Source organism: Vespula vulgaris, chromosome 9 (genome assembly GCF_905475345.1).
Source record: "Vespula vulgaris chromosome 9, iyVesVulg1.1, whole genome shotgun sequence".
In the NCBI taxonomy this organism is placed as follows: Eukaryota; Metazoa; Arthropoda; class Insecta; order Hymenoptera; family Vespidae; genus Vespula; species Vespula vulgaris.
The window spans coordinates 339,203-365,134 of NC_066594.1; the positions used below are offsets into that span (position 1 = coordinate 339,203).

The 25,932-nt window shown below is 38.6% G+C and overlaps 1 protein-coding gene and 1 long non-coding RNA gene across 2 annotated transcripts; both read left to right on the forward strand.

The window, feature by feature from the left end:
• The first annotated feature begins 1,104 nt into the window (after positions 1–1,104).
• Positions 1,105–7,600, forward strand: LOC127066069 (uncharacterized). Its single transcript, XR_007782265.1, has 2 exons — positions 1,105–1,517; positions 1,593–7,600. It is a non-coding gene; the product is annotated as an uncharacterized LOC127066069 (long non-coding RNA).
• A 689-nt stretch (positions 7,601–8,289) lies between these two features.
• Positions 8,290–25,510, forward strand: LOC127066310 (growth/differentiation factor 8). Its single transcript, XM_050999872.1, has 3 exons — positions 8,290–9,039; positions 21,812–22,427; positions 22,634–25,510. Exons 1-3 carry the CDS (start codon positions 8,667–8,669, stop codon positions 22,851–22,853), a joined length of 1,209 nt encoding a protein of 402 aa, XP_050855829.1. The 5' UTR covers positions 8,290–8,666; the 3' UTR covers positions 22,854–25,510.
• The last annotated feature ends 422 nt before the right edge of the window (positions 25,511–25,932 follow it).

Here is a 25,932-nt window from a genome sequence, read left to right on the forward strand (position 1 = left end):
AATTTTAAGGTTTCCTCCAAAGTCGTCCAGACGTCCCCTATGAATCCTGTTACTTGGCTCTGATTTGCATTTATTATGATGTACGGATTCATCTGCAAATGAGAGGGCTAGTTGATAAATAACATCCTTTTCCACTTCCATTCGATTAATTCGAGAAATTGTTTTCTCGAATAGCTCACGTTATCGGCAACCACCGTGATCGATTTCACGGCCAAGTCCTTGACAAAATCGACGCTACACACTAGCCCGTTATTCGATTTTAACGTTTCCAATGGTACGAAGTTTTCTGCGATCGGATCCCATCTCCAAATTCGACCCGGAGTTTTCTGCAAGATCTTGCTTTCTTCTTTATTCTTTAACAAACGTAGACAGATTTCCGCTTGGATCGTGAGAAACAATGTCTGAAATGGTTTGGCGAAACGAAACGTTCGAATAACTGTCATTGTCTAATAACGTAAATTTTCAAGAGCAAGGATATTACCCACCGCGAAGCAAACGAAATTCCTCATGGTAGTTTGAGCTCAAATGCTCTGACTTCGAATGTCACCGGGCACCTTCGTTACTAAATCGTTTCGTCTTCCGAAGTGTATTTAATTTTTAATCACCGACTACGCGCACGTCCTACCGCCTTAATGAGGACAATAATTGACAGGTTTGCTTGTGGGATATCAAAGGTGACAAGGGCTGTCGTACTTTTCAATTAATTATTCACACAGCTAAGATGAATCGAGTTTTTCAACGGAGATATTGGTTTATCGAAAAGATTTGCGATGAATATTTAAACGATGGATTAATTAATTTTTATTACATTTCAATTCGTTCCTATGATTTGTTACATTAAATTTTATATTTTCAGTTAATTTAGAGAAAAAATTTCTCAACGAATACGCTTGAGTGATCGAGTAAAAAAAGTCAAAGTAGATTCGTAGTAAACTAAGCGTAAAGAGATAATAACGCTGAACTTGCCCCCCTTTCGCGCTTATTTTAAGCGAAGTTACTCCCTCTTTTCTCCTATATACAATTATAAGAAACGATAAGGAAAGGAATAACGCATCGTCGACGTATATTTTATTTCCGATAATCGAGTTGTCGCGAACCCTCGGATTTATGCGCAACACGTATTTTTCATTCTCTAATATCGAGGTCACTGTGTTACAGAAGAACAACTTCGATGAAATATTGCAAATCGAAAGAGTTATTTGAACATTTATTCGATGTGACAGTAGTTGAAGGTGTTATCGTCGAAAGTTTAACGGTCGTTTGTATCTGTGATTATGATCTATTGGATTGAGTTTAGTTACGGAAAAGACGAAGAAGGAATTCAAATTTGTTGATCGATGATTTGAGCTTTTCTTGAAATTTTTAACTTTCTCAATAATATTCTATTTATTTTCGTGTATCGGCACTGTTCGGCATAACCAGCACAGTTGTGAGAGAGTTTTATTGCGAATGTCAGGGCCGACGGGCCGGCCATTCCTTTGTAAGAGTACCGTCAGAAATAAGCATATACGATCTATGTATGCATGTACACGCATCTACACATAGAGGTACATAAGAGACCTATATAGTTTGTTTTTTGTATTTTGTTGCAGGTATCCGAGATCATGACGAATCGCAAAATACGTATATAGTATAAATGTGTACGCAGCGATACTTGCTTGTTCTCTCTCGTAATTATATCACTAGGAGTATTCTCCTTCCGTATATTTCGTACATTTGTTCGTAGAATTTTTGCATAGTTTACATCGACCCTGTTACATAGTTATATAAGTATATTCATCTGTAATTATTAACGATGTTAGCGAGGCTACTCTTTCCGAGTAATCGAGTTTTCCTTTTCATAGGTCATACGTAAATCTTATTTATTCTACAATGAAGCATTATTGTGTGATAACACGAGGTGTGTTCTACAGTTTCCTCATTTCTTTCCGAAGAACTACTTACATCAAATAGCTTAAATTATTGTCGTCTTTCGACATTAGTCATTCTGTACACGTACTTACTGTTCACAAAGTCAATGCCATGATTGCATGACTTGGCTGTGAACGATTCTTTAGGAGGTTTATTTTGCCCATTGGAAAATTACTGATGCAAGAATGGCACGATTGGAAACAGAGAGACCACGGAGAGTGTCCTTCGACGTTGGAAAAAGCCCAAAATCGTTAGGTGTAAATTTCAGGTGAGTAGGGAGCATGAGGAATCACTTCAAAGTTGTTCGTCGTGAAGAATTTCTGAAGACTGTGGTCGATCAATTTCCAGTCGTGCTGCTCTTGTATCAGCGATTTTCCAGTGAACAAGACAGACTCCGAAAGAATTGTTCACAGCGTCCGTAGAATCATGGCGTAGACGTTGTGAAAAATGTGTACGTGTATAGAATAATTAAGTTGAGAAATGACAATAGCTTCATTTTTCTGATTCTATAAGTAACTTTTCAGAAAAATATTAAAAGACCTTAGAATTCGAATGCATCTCTGTAATGTTTGTATGTAGTAAAAATGTGATAAGTCAATATCTATTTAGAAGCAAGTAACCAGCTAATGATAATCAGTTATCTCATCACTATGATTATTTGTAAATAACGAAAATTGAAAATAAACTTTACGTTTTAAAGATAACTTTCGACTCGAAACTCAAATCAGGTGGATATTAAATGCCTATTACGTGGAATCATCATAGAAATCGAATAATCGTTGCGATATGAAAACTGTCATTATTGGCTTTTGTCTTACTTCTAGATAGATATCATTGGCTCGTCACATCTGCACTACATATAAGCATTACCGAACATACTGATATGTTTCGCTATAGAATAAGAGCGGAGAGATTACGTAAGATACAGAAAAAAAACTTTGACTACATTAAAGAGGGAATTACAGTTATGAAAAATGAAGGGGTTACATACACCTAGGCGGTTCCCGAAAAGGAGATTTTTATGGTTTTTTCGTCCATGTAATTTATTTTTTTAATAAAGGAGCATTAAGGTTGTGTGTACTTTGAGGAATATTTTTCAACAAAAAAATGAAACCAATCCGTTACGTTGTTGGAGTTATCGATGTCGAACGAAGCAGAGTTATTTTCTATGGCATTTGCGGTGCCAATAATATCTCCTCAGGGTATTATCAAAAATGAAAAAAGTGAAAGAACTCTTGAAGTACATTAAAAAAATCAGTCCTTCACGAAGCCGATTTTTAATATACTCATTGTATAAAAAAATGTGAGTGATTGAATTTATCATGCGATTTCCGATAAAAAATCTCAGTAGCTTCTTAATAATTAAAAAAATACTAGGGTTCTTAAAAAAATTTCCATATGACAAAGATTAGATAATAATATGAGAAATAATCATACCAAATTTCATTTAAATTGGCTCAATAGTTCTCAACATGACCTTGACACCGATTTGAAAAACATAGTTTTGAGAAAGCAGCGTTTAAAGTTTAGAATATATATAATATTAAACTCGGTAGGATCGAAACAATTGTATTTTTATTAATTTTTGGAATTTTCTGAGGAAATTTTCAGAGAATATTCTTAAAAGATAATACTGTCGAAAAAAAATTTGTTTGAAGAATCGATCTTTTTTGAACTTTCTCGATGTATGTAACTCCTTAAGGTCACAGTTTTTTATTTTCTTGTCGCCGAAATTTTCTCGATTTTTTTCTATTTTTTTCCTTACGTTTTCAAACACGATTCAATCTTTCCGTGCGATCATCTTCCATCGAGTTGATTGGATGAAACTGCTTTCGCCATGATTTTGTTATTATCTCTTTTTATTTGCTTAAATATATTACATTGCCTCGTGCAATTTACTGTCACTAATTAACTTTTGTCTTTAGAACAGCACCGACTTATAAAATAATTGGATCACATAATGTCGAAAAGTCAGTGATAAAATATCAAAGCTTTGTTTCTGAGAGTTTCGTCGATCGGACGGGATTAAGATATTTCCTCAAATTCGATAAGATTCTCATGACTTGTGATCGGTTTGTTTCAAAAGGAGAGAAGACGATGACGAAGAAAAAGAGATGAGAGAAAGAAAGAGACGGGTGGGGAAAAAATGCCACCACAGCGTGAAAAGACCAGCAATGGTAGCTTGTTAGTGCGATACGACACCATAAAAAAAAGGACGAAAAGATTGAAGGTCCTTTTCTGGAGCCACCTGCTGTTACGACTGCAAAAGCAACTGTAAGCGCGGTTGCCACTCGATTGGTCCTTACGATGACAGACGGGTGCAACGTGTGGGGCAATCAGAGGGAACATGGGAAGAATCGAGGATGGCTTCACGCATTCCCATGCCCTGATTCTCCGATTTCTACCTTTCTCGTAATCGTTTTTCTCTTATCCCGTAAACTTACACTTCTATCAAAACAAACTACGATAAGTATTAATTAATAGCTATATAGAATGTTAACGGATTATTAAGTAACTTTCTTTTCTTCCTTTTTTCTCTTTTTTTGTTTCCCTTTTTTTCTTGCCGACAGACGGTTCTTATCGATTGATGATTTTTAAAATAGATTTTAACCACGTAACGAATCTGATTAGATTAGAATATATTCGAAGGTGTATTCTATTTTTTATATTAAAAAAAGAAAGAAAGAAGAAATGGCCGATCAAAGAGCCAAAGAATATATGGTCCATTTAGATTCTGCAGACCACCAATGCGACGACTTTTTCCGAGAAACCATAAAATCACTTAATCTTCGAGTATCCAAGTTATGGATGGTTATAAACGGTTTCGTGACCACGAATCCACGATACTGTTACGGAAGATGAAGGGGAGAAAAGAGAGGAGAATGAGAATCTCATCGATCGAGCAGACATTAATTTTTATTAAACGATATAATAAGCATTATTATGGGCAGTATAGCGAACGCAGGGATTGTATGATAACGATCACAATCGAACAGTACCCATATGTTTATTCTGCAACATTTTAGGTAAGATCGATTTTAACGAACGTTAGCAGAATATTTCTAAAGTTGTCTCATTATATAAAAAATCGCTACAACGAAGAGAGATAGGAGTGAACAAAAAAATGAGCAAAAGTCGCTAAATTGATTATACTAGAAAAATAAGGGAGCGAAAACTAGCGAAGAACAAAGATAGAAGAAAAAGGAAAAAAAGATCAAAAATGCAAATGGATGGGTTCAGTTTCAGGATTCTGTAGGTATCGTATCCGTGCATCTTCGCTCGCTTGACTCCATCGAGATTTCTCTCTGAAAGAATATGCAGCATACCCTTGCAAAAGAAGGAAAGAATCGGCGATTTTGTCGTTTAGAATATAATATATGTCGGTTGGTGTGCATCTTTCAGGGAACGCGGACCAATGCGCGAGATTTGAATCGCTTTGAAAGTCGATTTGGCTTTCAAACGTCACGAGAAGAAGTCGATGGCCTATCTCGGTCTTTCGGTCTTCGTTTCTTTTTTGTTTTTTTCTCTATCTCTTTCTTTCTGACATGCGTAGTCCTATCTGGCCGATCGGCGGGACGACAGCTTTGAGCGTGCCCTCGATTCCGTGAGCCATAAAAATTCGATCGAAATTCTCTTGGGGACTCTCGAGAGATCGTGCATCAAATTGCACGCGCATCAGACGGTGCACGTGCGCTGTCGAGCAAGTCGATGTCGTCGAATTTCAAATTTCTCATTTTCTTTTCGTTTTTTCTCCTTTTGTCTCTTTGTTATTTTCTTTTTTTAAACGCTTCGCGTAGAAGTAGCTCGATCATTTTGTAGAGCCGTGTGAATTCCATTTCGAAGTAGTAGCCACTTATCTATCTATCTGTATATATATACACACACACACACCAGGTATATATGTATATACATATAACTGTATATACATGTGTGTGTGTGTATACGCAGGAGTATAGAGATAATCGGAAGAAAAAGTTCTTTCTCTAAAGAGCGAGAGCATTGATTTCATTAAATGAAAGAGAAAGATAACTCCTCACGTGTTATTTATTATTTTTTATTTCCTTCTTTAAGAAGATATTTTTCGGCCAAAAAGATTTCTAGAGAGTCTTCTCAGAGAATAAAAAATGCACAAAGATTGTTAATAGTATACCAAGAATAAATCGAAGAAAATAAAGAAGTAGCAGCAAAGAGATTCGTCGTCAGCAGCGGGCGTTCTATGCACGTGGGAGCGATTGTCGGTCGATCGGTCGTCGATCGATTGTCGATCGACGTTGATGCTCTTGCTTACAGAAAAAAGATTCAAACTCGACAAAGAAAGAGAGAAAGAGAGAGGGAGGTCAGAGAGAGGGAAAGAGAGAAAAAGAGGGAGAGAGAGAAAGAGAGGGAGAGAGAGAGAGAGAGGGAATAGACAGAGAGAGAGAGAGAGAGAGAGATAAAGAGAAAGAGCATTCTTTAACCGGCAACGATGATCGCTATGAAGGATCGCAGAGCGTGGTGGGAGGGCCGAAGGAGGTGACGGGCTGGAGGGTGCAAGAAGAGGTGATGGTAGTGGTATGGTGATGGTAAGGAGGAAGGGGTGGAAGAGTGGGGGGCAACGAGCCATAGGCGTCAGTCGCGCCGACAGCGACGGCGACGGGCAGACGCACGGCCCCGCTACACGCGAATGCGTAAGATACTACGCTCGCGCGTTAAAGAGGGGGAAAAGAGGAGGGGGACAAAAAGAGAGAAAGAGAAAGAAAAGAGAGAGAGAGAGAGAGAAACAAGGCGCCGGGAGAGAAAACGAGAGCGCGTATATAGGGGAGGCGAAGGAGGAAGAGGAGAAGGAAGAGGTGAAGGAAGAGGAGAAGGAGGAAGCAGAGGGAGAGAGTAGAAGGAGAGGACGATGGAGAAAGAAAGAAGAAGAAGAAAGAGAGGAGGAGGCCACCACTTCGACATATATGCGGTGAAACCGCGCGCCTCCTGACTCAGTGCTTGACAGGCTAGCAAGCTTTAAGGATCTGTGGGTACCGCGCCTACCAGCAATCCTGAACCCCTCCCCCACCCTATCGACTAGACCTTTTTCACGCGTGATACTTTCGCTCTTGTTTTATTTCTCTCTGTCTTTTTTCTCTTTCTATTTATCTCTATCTCTTTTTTCTTTTATTCTTTTGCCATCCCAGAGAAAAGAAAGAAATAGACACCACGAGGGGATCAGCGTCTCTCATTTTCTGTTAACTCAGAAGAGGGTACGCTACTCTTGTCTCTGGAGAACCATCTCGATCCTGACATAATATAGGAAAAGAAAGATCTAAGGAGGAAGAATCGAAGAAAGAATCACGATTGCTAAAATTGCCAAGGTCGAGCGTGCCGGTGTTGTCTTTGCGAGAGGAATTGGAGAAAGAGGAAGAAGAAAAAGAAGAAATAGCGGTGACGGTCGTTCAAAAGGGGGGCAATGTTCATCGGGAGGATGCATATCGTCATAGGAGAGCAGGCCAAGGTGCATCGGTGAAGAAGCTACGTTTTGAGTTTGAGTACGCGTGCGATATTCTTCGAGACAACGACGACGATGAAGAGACCGGGCCGGAACTGAAGGTCACGAGGGTGCAGCGGGACCGCTCGTCGCACTCTTCGTCTCTTTCTCCTCCCACCCTCTCTCAATATATATATATATATATATATATATATATATATATATATATACATACATACATACATACACACATACACATACATATACATATATATATACATATACATATACATATACATATACATATATACACACACAGATACATACACATACGCACACACATTTTTTCTCGATTCTCTTTCATCCTTTCTCTCCTTTTGTTCCCCAGTCAGAGTTTCTTTCATCAGATAGTGTATTGTATCTATTTGGCTTCAACCCTTGCTACCACGCGTACATTATTTTGTTTTCGCGATGTGACGTGCCGAGGAAAAATTTACCGACCGATTAAAAGTGTGCCTTAAGAGCGAGAACCGACTGACCCTCTCCCATCGTTGTCATCTTCTCTTGAATTACTCGTGAGTGTCGAAAAAAGGCCAACTTTTCTATGTAATTGATCGGTAAAACGGGCACCGATCGAAACCGCGAAGACGTAGGGAAGAGAGCGAAGCTGGATTGCGTAGATCGCGATCGTGCTACGACGGGCTGGTGGTCGCCTATTCCGGCCGGTATAACATCACCGACGGCTAAACACGTCAAACGGAAGTTTCTCGAAGTGAAAAGCGTGAAACGGGGGTCACACGTAGTTGGTAAGAAGAAGCTGGTGCTTTGCGATAAAGGAGGAGGTGGTGGAGGTAGTGGAGGAGGAGGAGGAGGAGGAGGAGGAGGAGGAGGAGGAGGAGGAGGAGGCGGAGGAGGAGGAGGAGGAGAAGAAGAAGAAGAAGGCGGAGGAGGAGGCGGCGAAGGAGAAGGAAGCGGTGTTTGCGGAGAAGAGGAAGGTGGAGAAAAAAGTGGTGGAGAAAGAAGAGGACGGCGACCAGCCGGAAGAAAGGAAGAAGAGGCAGAAGGTGGGGGAGGAGGAGGAGGAAAAGGAAAACTCGAGGAGGGTGGAGTTTCCTCTTTCGAGGTGAGGATTCGGAAGCGGAAGAAGCGCTGAGAGTACAGTGGAAAAGGAAGGAGGGAAGAAAGAAGAAGAAGAAGAAGAAGAATGACGTCGTCGTCGCGGGCCGCCTGATCGTTAGATCGCGCCTAAGACGGAAGCCCGCGAGCGACGCTTCCTCGTTGGCAGGAGCGTGACCTTGGGAGCAAGATGGTCACGAGAACGCTCCTGATACTCTCGTTGCTCCTCCTCGGTGCCTTCGACGCGCCTGGCATCGAGAGAGCTCGCGTCGGGTATTTCGCGATGGCCGGTAATGCTTGCAACGCTTGTAGGATGCACGAGGAGATCAGAGCACTCAGTCTCGAAGCTATCAAAGAACAGATACTCAATAAGCTCGGATTGAAGCAGGCACCTAATATGACTGGCAGGGCCTTACCGAGAATCCCGTCTATTTCGAAACTCATGGACATGTACGGGATGCAGGCCGATCAACCTCAACCCGTAGAACCTGGTATCACTCATCACGAGGAAGTCGATGAGTACGCCGCCAAGACCGAGAGCGTCTTTGCCTTGGCACAACCACGTGAGTACTCCATTGTCATTGTCGTTCTCTCTCTCTCTCTCTCTCTCTCTCTCTCTCTCTCTCTCTCTCTCTCTCTCTCCCTCTTTCTCTCACCGTCTCTCTTTCTCTGTCTCTCTATCTGTCTGTCCGTCTGTCTGTCTCTCTGTCTCTCTGTCTCTCTGTCTCTCTGTCTCTCTTTCTCTCTTTCTCTCTTTTTTCGACAAAAGCTTTTTCGTTTATACTCTTGCTAGGGATTGACCAGGTAATTCGCGTATCGACGTGGAACGAATTAAAAAGAAAGTTGTTCGATCGTTAATCGGTGGAACGCATCGGACTATATCTGCTTCTTCTTCGTCGTACTGGGTTCTAACGGCATCGATTTGAAATTCGATCTTTGCCTCTTGCCTTTAGGCGTCGAGGGCTCGTACAAGGCGATAATGGGACTTATTGAGCCTCTCTTTCTCTTTCTCTCTTTCTCTCCGTCAAAAACGTTCTCTCTATATAATATACATACATAATGCATGTTTCTTCCTTCGAGAAAAATGGAAAGAAGGAGGGGAAGGTTCAGAAGAATACACGACTTACTACTTCTACCTACGCGAATCCTTTAAGTGAGATTATCCTCGAACCTTTTGTAGGGTAAAAGGCATGTACTCGTGTTAGTAGGCTACCTTACAACCTGTGTTTAACTCTTCTTCCCTGTATTCATATATTAAAAAAATGTATTGTTAAAAAACACCTCGAGAAATGATCGACGCGAACCACCAGACGGCTTCTTCTACCTGCTTCCAGTTAATCTGAATTTCATGGCCGTATTAACGTACTTAATATAGGCTTGATCGATGTACTGCGTTACTTTGAAAATTTCGAGATCAATCTCGATAGCGTAACTGATAATTACGTATAACTCGTTCCACGAAACGGCATTTATTCAACGTGTTCTTTTGATCTTTTCACGAAAGTTGTCTTTTCATGTTCGTAATGCTGGGAACAATTTTCGCGTCGAACCTTTAAAAAATATATAATTTTAAAGATTTCCATGTACGTAGGTAACAGGTAACAGGTAATAGGTGAACAGATACACATATGCATGCGCACGTACGTAGATACATACGTAAATACATAAATATATAAATGCATATGTAAATACATACACATACACGTATACGTACACGTACACGTACACGTACACGTAGACATATGAATATACATATATACACATACATACATATATACTGTTTTAAATATTTTTTTCTAGATTTACATTTAAATCGTTGACAATGTTGCACATTTACGAGAATGAATCACCCGCGAACGTAGTCCAAGCTGTCTGTGGAAACGTATAAAAGTCAACGTGAGCCACAAATCAACGATAACTAATTACTCTCTGAAATTTGTGCGCTTTGTTTTGAAAAAGATAAAGCTTCGCTCGGAGATTCTTTCGTTCACGTATGTTTTGCAAAATGAAACGCAGTATCTTCTTTATGTTCGCAAAGTCATTCAAAGATGGGTGATGCTAATCGAAAACATAGAAAGGTTGTATTACGTAGAATAAATTAACAATAAGATTATATACAAAAGAATAATATCGAAATTTTTGAATTAATGAAGTAGATGAGAAAAGTTGTTTAGGTGTGCAATAAACGAAAAAATATTGCATATAGAGCTCGATTTGTCTTCTACTCTGCGAATTTCGAGAATCGATGATTAAATGTTCTATTCTATTCGCGCATTAACATATCGCAAACTGCTTGAACGAATATGTAATCCTTCTGTCTTAGTAGAATAAGGCAAAGTTCTTGCGAATAGCATTTAGAGACACGTTTTCCGAACCGATGACGAATCCTTTTCAACTGTTAATGCGGTTTTACATGCCTTATTATTCGCTTATTTGTTTTACATGCGTTTTTGTTCTTGTTCGCGTCGATCATAGGACATTGCAAATTGATCACAAAAGAGCATAATATCATTTTTTTTACTGAAGTAAGAAAATGAAACATAAGAAAATGAAAACAAGCAAGAGAAAGAGAGAGAGAGAGAGAGAGAGAGAGAGAGAGAGAGAGAGAGAGAGAGAGAGAGAGAGAGAGAGAGAAGTATATTTTTTTCATTATTATTTATCATCTTCATTATATTATTTATATTAATAATAAAAAAAGAACAAGTGTAAAAGTCAATTGTTGCTTCATACTTTTTATATTATTGTATATTTTATATTTTTACATATGTACATTTTTATTTTGTTTGCTGTTATCAGTTTACAAAAAATACAACGGATACCGTGCGCTCTCTTCGATTTGTTTATGTCAGTATGAGACAGAAGCTCTTTACTTTCTTAATTACATCGAAAACGGGCTTTACACACCGAAGGAAGAAGATAGTCAGATAATATCTTTAGAGAACAGGACGATGGCGAACGGAATATCAAATTCGTGAGGGGTTATCGCTTCGGGTGACCCACATCACTCTACGAGTGCTTTGCAACTGTTATAGGACGCGATCTCTGGATCTCGATCTTACAAATTTGTTCTTATTTTCTTTCTTTCTTTCTTTATCCGTTCTTTCCTTATTTCTTTATTTCTTTCTCTCTTTCCTTCTTATTCCTCATTCTTGCATCTCGATTTCCTTCGGCGAAACGGCAGTTAGTTTTTTGTTGTACGTCCTCGAGAGATCGATCGATCTTGGTCGCTCGGTCGCAGGTTGATCAAATGTGCGTGCGTGAACATCAACAATTTTTATATACATACATATGTACACACATATATACACACACATATATATGTATATGTGCACACACATACACATACGCACGCACGCATCTATATATATTATACTTACAAGATGTTTCCATTTTCCAGATTGTTCTCTTTCGATTTTTACCACGCTATACGTATCTATATATACATGTAGGTGTACGCAAAGAAATAATTCGAAACGAGCAAGCGAAATAATTTCGACGTACGTACGATATATACATATATTCCTTGGAATTGAATTGTAAGCATTCTAACAACGATCTGTCATATGCGCGATTTGTGGTTAACGAATTAGTCACTTCCTTACAGTGTTTTTGTCGTCTGGCCTGCGTTTATTCAACCGAAATAACTTCTTTGTTCTTCTTGACTCTGAACGAGCTACTTTCGAACGTTTACATTATCATTTCGGTGGAAGGAGTTTCGTACAAATAGCAAAAACGAATTGTTTTCCTATTTAATTCTCGCCATTGATTTTCTATCTTTTTTGAGGGGTGCTTGCGGTCGGCGGAAGTGAGGGAAATTTTTTTCATTTTCTGGAACGTAAAAATGTGAATACCATCGAATCTGTTCCAACATTCTCGATAAATCAAATTTCTGTTTCTTTTTCCGAGTGTATAAATTCGATTGATATTTCTCGACAAATTTATTTCAAACTTTATGCCGCTCAGAGAGAAAGGGACAGAGAGAGGAAGAGAGAGAAGACAGAGGGAGAAGACAGAGAGAGAGAGAGAGAGAGAGACAGAGAGAGCGAGAAACAGAGAGAGAGAGAAACAGAGAGAGAGAGAGAGAGAGAGAGAGAGAGAGAGAGAGAGAGAGAGAGAGAGAGAGAGAGGGAGAGAGAGACATCAACCTGTTGAGATAAGGTTATAGTCCAAGTTGAAACGGGCGTGTACGAATTTTCAAGTACGAACGACGAACTGGCCTCGATTCGTAACGAAGGTCACGGCCGATGCACAGCCTAGGTCAGGCCCATCGCTCATTATCGCGTTAAAGCTGTCTGTAGTAGGTGACAGGTCGCTGTTAGGACTCTTCTAGTTTAGAATCGATTTCTCCTCATACTTCGAACTTTCATCTTTGTGAGTATTTTATTTGTTTATTTTTTATAAAAGTTCGTTATAACTGCTGACTCGTCATGATAATATACTTTTGCGGTATCCTCAATTTATCTTTAGCACGCCAAATTATATTTATCGTAATTTTATTAGATGACCGAAAAGACGAGTCTTTTTCAACGCGATTTCATGCAAATTTACAGACGTATCCGAGATTCCAGGGACGTATGATACTTCGTAATATTTTTAGTCGTCATATCTTATGACATGTAAATGAAATAATTCTTATTAAGAACTCGTTGGATGGATTTAATGCGTGTCATTCAATGACCCGTAAAGTCCTGCGCTTAAGAGAACGAAACTTTCATCAAGAAGAGCCGGAAAAGTGAATATTCGAATGGTTTAACTGACGTTATCTTTTTTCTTTTTATACCCTTTAATATTTGATTTTTAGGTCGTTATTGCGTCATGTAATTTGGTAATTTTATTGAAATATTGAAATATTTAAACTTATCGAGATTTATTCGACTGTAATGATCGCTCATAGAAAAAGAAACACGTGGGTTAGAAAAAAATAATATTTTTATTAACTGATAATAATTTTCAATGTTTGAACGTAATTCGTTGATTACCGAGAATAATCAAAATCTCATGTGTGAAGAGTTATTAAAAGAATCGAGTATCGCGATAGTCGTCCACATAAACACTCATTTTCAGTACATGCTATCGCTATCGCGGATTTTTTTTTCACATATGTATACTTCAAACATACTTGATATATACAGACGTACAAGTTACGATACGTTGACAATGACTTTTGGTTAAATGTTGTTTATCGTTGGTACAGCGTTTCTATTTTCTATTTCGATTACGTATTCACTTGATTTACGATAGTACAACAGTACGAGTACAGTTTCCAATCTATAATTAAGTAAAGGTCACCCAACTTATAATTAAGTAAAAATATATTTGTCTATCTATCGAGCGATCTCTTTCCGATCTTTTCATCTCCAAACCTTGTAGCGCGCGTGCAGCCTCAAATCCACCCGCTTTCGCAAAATGAATAACTCTGAAACAGATACATAATAATGACAGTTCTGATAGCGGCACTTGCGGTCAGCATACTCGCAGACAGGCGCCGCACTTTTAGTGGTTCTCAATATTATTTACTGACATCCGAATGATCACGCTTTTCCTTCGAGGAATACGCGTGCTCGCTTATGCTTTTTCTGTAACAGATAATACGGACTTCGAATTCGACTTTTTCTTTTATCATTGCAAACAATTATATTCTTTTTCTTTGTGAAAGATTATTTATCGAAATTTATTACGTCATGCTCCGATTTCGATTTGCACGAAAAGATTTAAGATTAATGTCATTTTTCGGATTATCGGATTGGCCAATCCTCCTTACTCTTTGATATAGTAAGATGCGGTCGAAATCGCCTGAATACTCTGCGTGCGCAATCGAGATCTAACATTCTAACGCCGAGATGGTCCCGATCGAAACGGCGCTCTCTTGTACTAACGATACGCGTTCTGACCGATCCACTGTGGCGGCGGAATAGATCGATGCAGAAAACCAGTTTGTCGTGTTCCCGGCTCACTCGGAGATATTAAGAGTGCAAATATCACTGACACGCAGCAACGCGAATGCGTTTAAGGGCTACTTGGATTACATAACAATTCAACGTGTATTACCGCTCCATCGACGTTTACGACATTAGACAGAGTTAGATTCGCATATCGCGTTACCATCGCCGTACGTTATTTATTTATATTTTCGTTACGCATGGCTTTCGTAATACGGTTTGCTTAACGAGCTATACCCAAATTTATATAGATCCGATATCTTCGTTAAATCCCGATTGAGATCTCCCTTCTCGACGTTTTTCTTATATATATATTAGATACGTAGATAGGAGATCCATTGATCTCTTCCACGTATCACATTAATTATCAAGCAGATTCGTTCGTTTTTTCTATCCTTTTCTCTTTCTCTCTTTTTTTTTAAACGTATTAGATACGTAGATAGGAGATCCATTGATCTCTTCCATGTATCAAATTAATTATCGAGCAAATTTCGTACTTTTTTCTTTCATCTTTTTTTCCAATTAGAAAAGTACAACATTCGTCACATTTTTGCAAATGAATGAATGCCGGACGATTTCCTATAACTCGGTTCATGAAAAAAAATTGTGATTTGGATAGAATCACGTTTGATCTGTGTTCTTATATTGAAAAGAAAAAACTACGAATTCGATATCTTTTCGCTTTCATTTTTCGAAAAGTATCGGTTATAAGTGATACGAAGATTATTCTGGGATTGATTATTTTAAAGGAATCATATCGTTCGAAGCAGTTTTGATGTTTAGACCAAAGCTGGACGTAAAAAGGAATGAGCCTACAAATAATTAGCCATTGCGTGATGAAGGTAGTTCGCAATTGCGATTACAGTTCGACAGTATAACGGCGTAACTCGATAAAATTCACATTTGGGTCACGCGTTTCTCTTACCACTCACCCTCTCTTTCTTTCTCTCTTTTTCTCTGTTTCTCTCATTTTCTCTCTCTCTCTCTCTCTCTCGCTCGCTCGCTCGCTCGCTCGTCCATATGCATATAGACGCAGGGTCTTTTCATCGACATCGCGTGCGTTCGTGACAGCTCTCGCATCACCCCCTTCGAAACGACAGGTGGGCGCGCACGAGGGAAGAAATGACGAGAGAAAAACGCAGGAACGCCTCTTTTTGCACCCCATCGCTCTTTCATGTACACAGTTCGACATAAATGACCCTCTGGCAAAAGCGAAGAAAAGGGACTACAACCACATTCGTGAGAAGGAACGAATCGACCTTTCGTTCGTTTGCTAGATTTTGCGAAAGAGAGTGTGAGACGGTCTTTCTTTCTTCTTTTTCGAAGAAAGGAGAAAGAAGAAGAAGAGAACGAAAAATTTGCAATCTCAATATTTTCCATAGCATCGCGAAAAGGATTTTGGAGATCTTCCAAGTAGACATTTCGCAGATCGTCGTTCAATGCGTTTTCAGTGAGTTGGTACTATAATTTTCTCGTGTAAATCCGCGAACTATTTACTTTGGCCAACATCATGGTTCATGCGATTAGCTACGATTAGAACTCCTGGGAGCTTGGAGAGAACGTTATCAAGCGTTTTTAGATCGTACGGGATAACTTTCTCCGAGGGAAAGATGAGATAATTTTTTTTTGCTTGGAGTGATGGAGCGAGGAATGAAGGGAAGAGGTAAGAGGGTAGGGTTACAACATAAATTTTGGCGTTCAATGTTTTTCGTCTCACATATAGGTGAGGTGGGTACGATCGTTTCGTTAGATTCACGCGAAGCTCTCTCGCTTCGGGCCGATTGCATCGACGAATCAACGTTCTCGAAAACTTTCTTCTTCTCCTCCTCTTTCTTTTTTTTTCTCACTCTTTGGAATTCCAGTCGACCCTCAATTTCGTTCTTCGCTAATTTCCACCACCTACCTGTCTCGTCGTTCATTTGTAATTGGAATTCCCGTTGATTTCGTAAAATGTACCCGATGGCTAAAATCCTTCGCTTTTGCTTTACATTTTCCAGCAAGAATACAATGTTATGCACTATTTAATATAGATACTTACGTAAACGACTTACTTAACGATCGTAAGAATAATAAAATAAACATAACTTGTTAAATGCGTTTCCTCTTTTCAGTTGGAAAACTATAAATGAAGATAAAACATTTTGAAACGGTTCAACACTAAAATAATATAGACACAACATTTGTTGACACTTAGTGTTCATATAAAATGCTTTTTTTTGACACTTGAATGTATACCCAATCAATGAAAAATATGTTGTATAAGAAGATCTATTAAAATCTTTGGATAGAGAAACGAGATCTCTCTTAGGCAGTTTTGAACACTCGTTTAAAATGAAGGAAGAAAAAGAAGAATCGATTGGATGTTGACTAATGCTAACATGATCATTTTTGAGTTGAGGGAGGTTGAGAAATAGACGTTTGGTTAGACGTTCGAAAGCTTGGTTGGTGTGCGAGTGTGTACTCGACTACCGGACTATCCTATCCGCCAACAGCAAGGTTGGTATTAAATTTCGACGAGTCATACGATCCGCTCTCGCGCTTTGGTACGTGGCCATGCGCTGCACGTAGACGATTTGTCGCATGATATTTTTAAACGTCGTCGCCCTTACGCGTTCCGCAACGCCGAAGAGTTAAAGAACTGGCCGATAGCAGTGAGAACTCGCGCTCCACGATCGAGTACTAGGAGAGAGGAGGAGAGGTCGTTCCGTATCAATTATTTCTTCGTTTATTTATAGGCAGGGCCACGACATCGCGGTATCACCGTTGTTTTCCATAGTTTCCACTGATTCTCTGTGTCGCTGTGTTTCTGTCTATCTGTCTTTTCTCTCTCTGTCCCTCTCTCTCTCCCTCCCCCCTCTCTCTCTTTCTGTCTCAATCTCACTATCTATTTATCTATCTATCTTTATCTATTTATCTCTGTATCTATCTATTTATCTATCTTTTTTTATAACTAAAATTCCCACGTTATTTGGGTTTTGAACGTTATGACGTGCTCGCTCAAGAGAAAAATGAGATAAGATTGTCTCGTGGTAAAGATAAAATGATTCCTATAAATTTATATGAATTGTATACAATCAATCTATTTGTTATCGCTCTCTGTGTGTGTGTGTGTGTGCGTGCGTGCGTGCGGGCGCGCGCGTGTGTAAACTACTCGTAATAATGAATATATAAAATAAATTAGATTTATAGGTTAATTAGAGAACAAATTTATAGATTATATCTTATTTTGTGCGTGATATAAACATTTTCAAGGATCAACTAAGTAATTTTGTAATTAATCTATATAGTTGATTATAGCTATAATATAAATAGATAAATATATACGTTAAATTTTGCACGTGTTGGAAAGATAAAATGTAAAGAATTTATCATCATTTTACTGATTTAATCTTAAAGTGTGAACAAGTTGTCATATATTAATTTCGATCTCGATCACGTTGTCATCAACTCATCAAGAAAGTAAGGGATTTCGATTAGGATAGAAGAGAACGTTTTCACCGGCTGGTCCAGCGATGCGAGTGACCTCCGTTTGCGGACACTATATTTATCTCGAGAGAGCTAAAGCACAACGTCGATGTACTTAGCGCTTTAGCTTTATTGTCTTTCTTCTGTCCTTTTCTTATTTTTGTTTTTCTTTCGTTTCCCCTCTCCCATTAACTATCTCTCTCTCTCTCTCTCTCCTCCTCTCTCCCCCCTCTGTTTTTCTCTCTTTCTCTCTCTGTCACTTTCGCTGGTGTACGTTCCACACATTTATTTATGTCTGCGCGCCGCCAAATTTAAAATCCGCGCCAAGCACCATCACGTGTGCCGGCGTTGAGCGGACTTTAAACGTCGTGTGACAGCCTTAAGCGAAAACATAACCACGAAGATGTATCTCTTAGACGTGCAGAATCATCTCTTTTTTTCTCTTTTTATCTTTCCTTCTTTTAGTTTTCCTCATTTCTCATATATTTCATATTCAGATCAATTAAAAACTAAAACGATCAATGTTCGTTTCAAAAATCTTTGTTTCTTTCGATGCTTCGAATTAATCGTTCTTTGTATTTCTCATTTGTAGGGATACAAAGGAAGTTTACATAATTTTCTAATAAAAAATATCAAAAGGTCGTCCACTATTTAAACGATATCAGCAAATTCGTTCGTTCTTTCTTTCATTCATGCTTTTACTCTCGTTTGAGATCTAAGAAATCTGATTTATTTATATGTACATATATAAGGGGATGTCACGGTTCCAAGTTTCTCAGCTTTTTTTCTGAATCGAATCGCCGAAGCGTTAAGAACGTACGAATGTCGAGAATATTTCGAGCGTTTTCAAGGGTGCCTTAGACGTTTTAAGATCCCAGTCGTTTCCCTTTCAGTAATCGCGTTCACTTTGCTTTGACTTTTTCTCCAGACACAATTCTTCCCCTTTTTCGCGTAACTTTAAATTTAGTCTTCGAACTTGCCAAGCCAGACGGTCGGTAGTTCGTCTGGACCAAAATAAGTCACCCATCTTTCCGTCTTGTTGTTCCTCCTTCCTTTTCGCTTCTTCTTTCGCCATTTTCTTCCCCCTTTTTTCTTCTTTTTTTTCTTTCTCGCTCGTCAAAGCGCGACTCTTCACCTCAGTTATGACGCACGTTTTCCTGTTTAAAATCAGACACTCCAAGAACCTTCAGACAACCTCCAGACAGTCCGATTTAAAATTCTCTTCGGATTGAAACTCTAAGAATCATCGAATTCATATGTTTCTTTCTTTCGGACTATCCTATAACCTGTGATCAGCAACCAATAAACAAATATTTAACGAAATGAAATAGCCGTAGTTTATTTGTTCAAAAACGACAGATATATGCACTTATTGCGGATACAATGGAACGAATTTTGTCGTTTTACACGGTTCATGCATGTTTAGCGAGGGAGAAGTCAAATTTACGAGGGCTGAAGTGTAGTAGTGTAACAATGGTTATTCGATTAAATCCGTGATGCACGATTTCATGGATAAAGGAAGACAAATGTCGCTTTGTTGGTATTCGCAAGAACGAGAGAAAGAAGAGGAAGAGAGGGGGAGGGGGAAAGAGAGAGAGAGAGAGAGAGAGTAAGAGGACGTCTAGGTGCACGTCTACGAATCCTTGGCACTTCGAAGGTGAAGTCACAGTAAAGAGATTAGGTTTGTCTTCCTTAAGTCGATTATACCGGACGGGAAGGGAAAACTTGATCCACCTTCATTCTGATCGTCTGAAGTTTCCGAAAGACGTCGCCAGCGAAGGGGATAAGAAGATCTTGCTATCTGTAAGATTAACGCAATTAGTCGTTAGAAATTAGTTTATAAATGTCGAGTACGACAGCGTATGTTGAATCTATAATTACTCGAGATTATGATCGTGCAAGAAGTAGTCATGGTGTGTATTATTTGATAAAACGTAGATGCTTCCCCTAGACATAATCATTTTCCTTCGATTAAGTGTCAATCTTAGAATACAATTATACGAACGAGAGAATGGAATCCGGTTCGAAATTGTTTTTCGAACGCGACCGTGATTGAGAAGAGGATGAGGAGAGGGAGAAGGAGTGAAAGAGATAGAGAATGTTTCCGATAAAATAAAGAAAAAAATAAATAAATTCGTGGTAAATTAATTGAATCGATCGAGAAAATTAATTTAGCAGTTAATAAAATTTCATCGCGAGTAATATTTACATGAACGTAGTTGACGTGAAACATTTGTTCGGTCGAGAACACTCGCGAGTGTTTAACACTTGTCTGTTGGTCATTGGCCTAGGACAAACTCATCGCGAAGATCGCACGTACGGTGTCCAATTTGTTAGGAGCGAAAGGATTAATGGACGGTGCGACGCACTAAAGCGAAAGATATGTTCTTGGTCGAGTGCCGGAAAATTTCTTAGGACCGTTAAACCTGCAAACGGTGACGGTAGTGATGACTTCTATTCGGGCCATCCAAGACCGCTTCCATGAAGGGTAAAGCCCGCCTCGCGAGTCTTACCGTTACGCGGAGCATCGTTTTTCTCACGACGATCAATCAGGATGGTGACTTTTCTCGCAGTCTCTCTCTCTCTCTCTCTCTCTCTCTCTCTCTCTCTCTCTCTCTCTCTCTCTCTCCACGACAGTTTGCCTTTTCTTGTCATTTCTAGGCGAACAAGCCAAGTTGAAACGCTACTGTGAACGAACGACACTCAAAGATTTTAACCCTTTGACCGGATGACTTGAATCGACACTCGTTTCTCCGTTGGATTTAGCCTTACCGATTAACTCGCAATTACTTTTTTGTCATTTCTTTTGAAGAAGAAGAAAAAGAAGAAGAACAAGATGATAATTTAGACACTTTGTAAACTTTAATAGCGTTTCTTATTTCATCTCTACAAGATTACAGTATAACTATTTGACATTAGATCCGTTCCTTCGTAATATCTTCTGAAATCTTAATCATTAAATAAATGTTAACGAAAAATAGCGTCTAATTTTTAGCGTTAAAATGATCAATGTTCCATTTGATTTCACTCGCTAATACGATATTTAGATTCATCTACTCCACTCTAATCATTCCTTTCGAATTAAGAAAAACTTTAATGCGTCGCGATTTAACGATAAACACGCTACAAACACGTTAATCACTTAGAGTTATTATTTTCAACGGCAATTAGTTACAAAGTTTCTAATGCATCTTATCGCATGAAATACTTTTGCAGCAACTTATTTGTCGATTAGAAATAATTACCAATACGCTCTAGACATTTACTTTTTTATTGTTGCGAACGAAGATCGGGTCTGGTAGATTAAAATCAGGTTTTTTTTACTTTGTATTATTACGCGAAACGATTTTCTTTAATGTCGGCAAACGACTTTCTTCTATTAATACGGTACACTGTTCTGATTAGTAACGTATGATAACGAAAGAATCTTTTCGTAATAATCGCAAGAGACTCGCATTTTAATCATTGGCGTGTGCGCATATACATCATCGATTATCGCAAATCTTTTCTATCCCGATAACCTCGTGACAAGCAACGATCCTTGTGTAGATTCTCACTACGTTAGTGGAAATCATTAATGTTTGAACGGAACGATTATGTTCCGATTGAAATCATATATTCAGTCTGCATTTTCCTCTAATCATTCTTGCATGTAATAGGTAATTGTATATATGTATACAAGTGATTATATCAAGCCAGTTTAACAGCTTCGACGATCGTGAGCGTTACATCAGAGTAATGTGGTTCTTCAACGTGTTTCATAATAACAAGTATTTCTAACAAGTACGCGATGAATTTTCTAATGTCAGGATACTTTTAAATGCATTCGTCAAAAAGTCACACACATCAGAGAATACATTGAAATAACTTCTCATTATTTTTAGAATATGTCTAACTAAATAACGAAAAAACGCTAATTTTCTGTTGACAGATCAAAGGCTAAGGCATTCAAAAGGAAGTCTAGACGTGTTGTACTTCAAGTTCTCCGACAAGGTAATTCAGCATCGAGTGACGAGAGCAGAATTGTCTCTTTGGGTTTGGGGTACCAATCAGGATAACGATGAGCCGAGCGACTCAGTTGATATGGATAATTTGGAGATTCATCACGAAGGTCCTATGACGATCACTCTTCAAAGGATCCTTCGTGGTGTCACAGAGTCGGGTGGCCCGCTGTTGGGCCCACCGTTAACGACGAAACATCCTCGACCGACCGGTCGCAGAGGTGCTTGGATCACGATCGAATTAAGAAGAATGGTGGCCGAATGGTTCAAGCATCCTAGAGATAACTTAGGTGTCGCTTTAAAAATTTCTGGTCCTGGTGGAAATCATCGTAGGAATTCGAGACTTGTCGAGACGAATCCCGGGGCTGAGTTTGCTCCGTATCTCGAAGTGCAAACACAAGAATTGGACACGAGAAGAGGAGGTAGGATTAAGAGAAACGTCGGCCTTAATTGCGACGAGGCTAGCCAAGAGACGAGGTGCTGCCGGTACAAGCTCACGGTGGATTTCGAGAAATTCGGCTGGGATTGGATAATCGCGCCTAAAAAGTGAGTTTGTGTGTGTCTGTCTGTGTGTGCGTATGTGTGCGTGTATGTAATTTCGAATTTAACATATACCTTAACAAAATGATTAAACGCGTTTGTCAGAATTTTTTTCAAATCAACGCGGGCGGGAAAAAAAAAGAAAGCAAAAGCAACGTAAGAAATACAATGATTGGTATAAAAACAACTCTGTTTCATGTTCCTTGTTTCAGATACGACGCGAATTACTGTTCGGGCGATTGTCCGATGGCTTTTCTGCCAGCCTATCCGAATACCCACATAGTTAGCTTGGCGGAACCGCCGAACAACACGGGTCCATGTTGTGCTCCGAGAAAGCTTTCGGAGATCACGATGCTCTACTTTGACAACGAGTATCAAATAGTTTTCTCGCGGCTACCAGGCATGGTCGTTGAAAGATGCGGATGCTCATAGTCCCCATTACTTCCATTCTGGAGAAGCGAGAACGAGGAAGATGTGTGTCGTTGGTTCGTTGCTGGTGAATTCTCCATGAAGAAGAAAAAATAAAAAAAGGAAAAAAGAAAAACATGGGAAAAAATAAAGAAAAAATTCTTCATCCGATAGACTGAAAGTGCCTTGTTCGGAAGTGTTAGGTGCCGCGCGCTTGAACGCTTGATGCGTAGAAAATGGCGGCCGAGAGAAAGGAATGAACAAAAAATGAGAAAATGGAAATAAGAGAATAGAAAGGAATCAATGGAAGAGGAAAAAATTCGAGCGGGCAACCTCGATGATGAATCCACAGCAAGGCGAATAGTTCCTAGAGTCACGGTATTATTTTTAAGGCGCCAATGCGTTTGCTCCTGATTCAAGAGAACGACCTTTATAAGGCATTTTGATTTCTTCCTCGTTACGTGTTCCCCATACATCTCTTCTCTTATTTTTAATTCGATTTCTCCTTTCCTTCGTTTCGGACGTAGAGACGTTAACGACGAAGTTCGAGCACACTGATCCCGTCCCTTTTTTTCGATTATTGAAATTTCTCTCTCTCTCTCTCTTTCTCTTTCCCTCTCTCTCTCTCTCTCTCTCTCTCTCTCGTGCTATTAGCGATTTGTAATACTACAGCGTTTGCTACGATAACAAAAATGATGACATCGTTCGTCTTACATTTATGATATACGTAGCAACGATCATTGTTGATCGGTGAGGACGTACTGGCCAGAAGATCTCGGTGTACAGTGAAATAACATTGTTTTTTTTTTAACATTCTTCTTCCCCCAATCTTTTCGAAATTTAATAATCTTTTTCCTATCTATTCGTTTTTGTTTTCTTTCCTTTCCTTTCCTTTCCTTTCCTTTTCTTTTATTTCTGGTTTTAAATCGATATTACGAGTGATTGTGAGAGAATGCGTATGAACCGTGAATGTGTACATAAAGTAATCCAAGCAAGTGTGGCATAACTTTTGTCAAATTTTTCGATTCGTATCGAAGAATTCGTAGAGGAGCCATTTAATTAGCGAAGCTCCGTCTCTTTTTTAACGTGAATATCTAATAGGTTAAGTTGTAGATAAAAAATGTAACTGACCCGGGCATGCGTCTTTTATTAAATTTTATCGTACAATAATGAAGGTTTCCTTCCTACGCCATTTTATGATAATTCGCGAATACGATTTAACGAATTACTCGTTAAAATTTTTGATACATCTGAATACATTCAGCCTTCTTTTTTCCTCTCTCTCTCTCTCTCTCTCTCTCTCTCTCTCTCTCGCTCTCTTCATCTATTTCCTTTCTTTTTATTCTTTACGGCTTCGAATTTTCAAGTTATGTGCACCGTAGTGAACTTTTCTAAAATAGATAATTGACTTTGCACCGTCTCAAAATTTACAACAAATAATTATGTGAGGAAAGTGTATAAAAATATATTAGGTGTACAAATGAATAATCCAAATTTTTATGAGTGGTTAAAAAATAAATATCAAAGTTGATTGATTTTCTCTTTCTTTTGCAATTATATTGTGTTGGCATATAGTTGTTAGAAGTGAAAATCGATTTGACACAAAACTGAATGTAATAATCTCAAATTGTATTCAGTTTGGTAAAATCGAACATGGCGACGGATAAAATGCACATCTGACAACGTGTGAGAGTGTCTTCCTATATTTAATAAGCAGTATAGAAAATCTTTCTTGCGGACAATTAATCTGAGACGAAAAAATGATGGGAAAATTCCTGAGGAAGCAGTAAAATCGGTTGGAAAATTTAACTGGTTCGAAAAACAGTTATTGCCCTGCATTTGGCGGAATATAAAAGTTGAAACCGGGTAAAACAGTACTGCGGACTGTTATCGACGTCAGCTAATCAGCTTGAGCCAAGAATTGGAACGATAAAGTCCGTATACTGGGAAAGAAGAACGTCCTGTGAAATTGTTGCAATGACAACGTCAGACCACACGTTGCTTCTAAAGATATCATGAGTTTTGGCGGGATGTCCCGGGGCGTCTAATATATTTACCAGATATTACTTTGTTGGATTACCGCTTATTCCGAACGATGCAACATATCCTTATCCAATATACACTTCCAATCAGTGAATGAGAGATATAAAAATGGCTTAACGATTTAATTGCATCCAAAGATATATTGTATATTTTTAAGACAGAATTCATCACTTGCTTCAAAAATGGCTTAAATTTATAGAAAGCAACAACGAATAATTCGAGTGAAAAACTTGCTTCATTTGATTTCAAAATAAACCTTGAGCTTTGTTAAAAAAAAAAGATTGGATTATTCATTCGTAGATCTAATATTTCGATACTATTTCTTATCGAGGCTACTCTCTTTTCCTTACTATCGTTTAGAATTAAGGTCTTTCGAACGAAAAGGCAACCACCTCTTTTATATTCTTTTTTTTTCTATTTTTGTTGTCCTTTTATCTTTGTCTTCTTTTTCGCTCTTCGTTTGTTTGTCAGTGTATCTATTATTAAAAGTAATGGAATTGTGTACTCTCCAGTATCCGAACGAGAACGACAAAGAAAAAAAAATGCATACTTATATGTATAATGTGTACTTCTTAGGTAGAAAGCATAGATAGAAAAATATTTATTCGATAAAATAAATGGTTTTTTCGAGAAACAAGTGTCTTTATTTTCTTTATCTTCATTTATGTTTACTTTAATTTTTGTATTAATACGTCGACGTACATTATCACAATTAAAAGAATACCGCAATTTCGGTTGTTCACATCGATATTGCTTTTTTTTTAACGAAAAGATATATAATGGCTGTTGTGTTAACTTGTTAAGAATAAATTTACGCATGTTCCTTGAATTCGCGAAGAACTTTAGTCGAGATTAAAATTCACGTTAAATTTGAATTGCATTTTCTTTGTTCATTGCCACTTTTGATATTTTTATTTTTCAGACGAAATCGCTTTCCTCTTTCTGTAAGTCGGAGGGCGAAATCGAAATCGATGGAGCGGCCACGTTTCATTTCGCGACGTTCAATGCGATAAACTTTCGGGGCAAAAGAGGCGGCCGCGATTGTTTGATGACCGCTTTT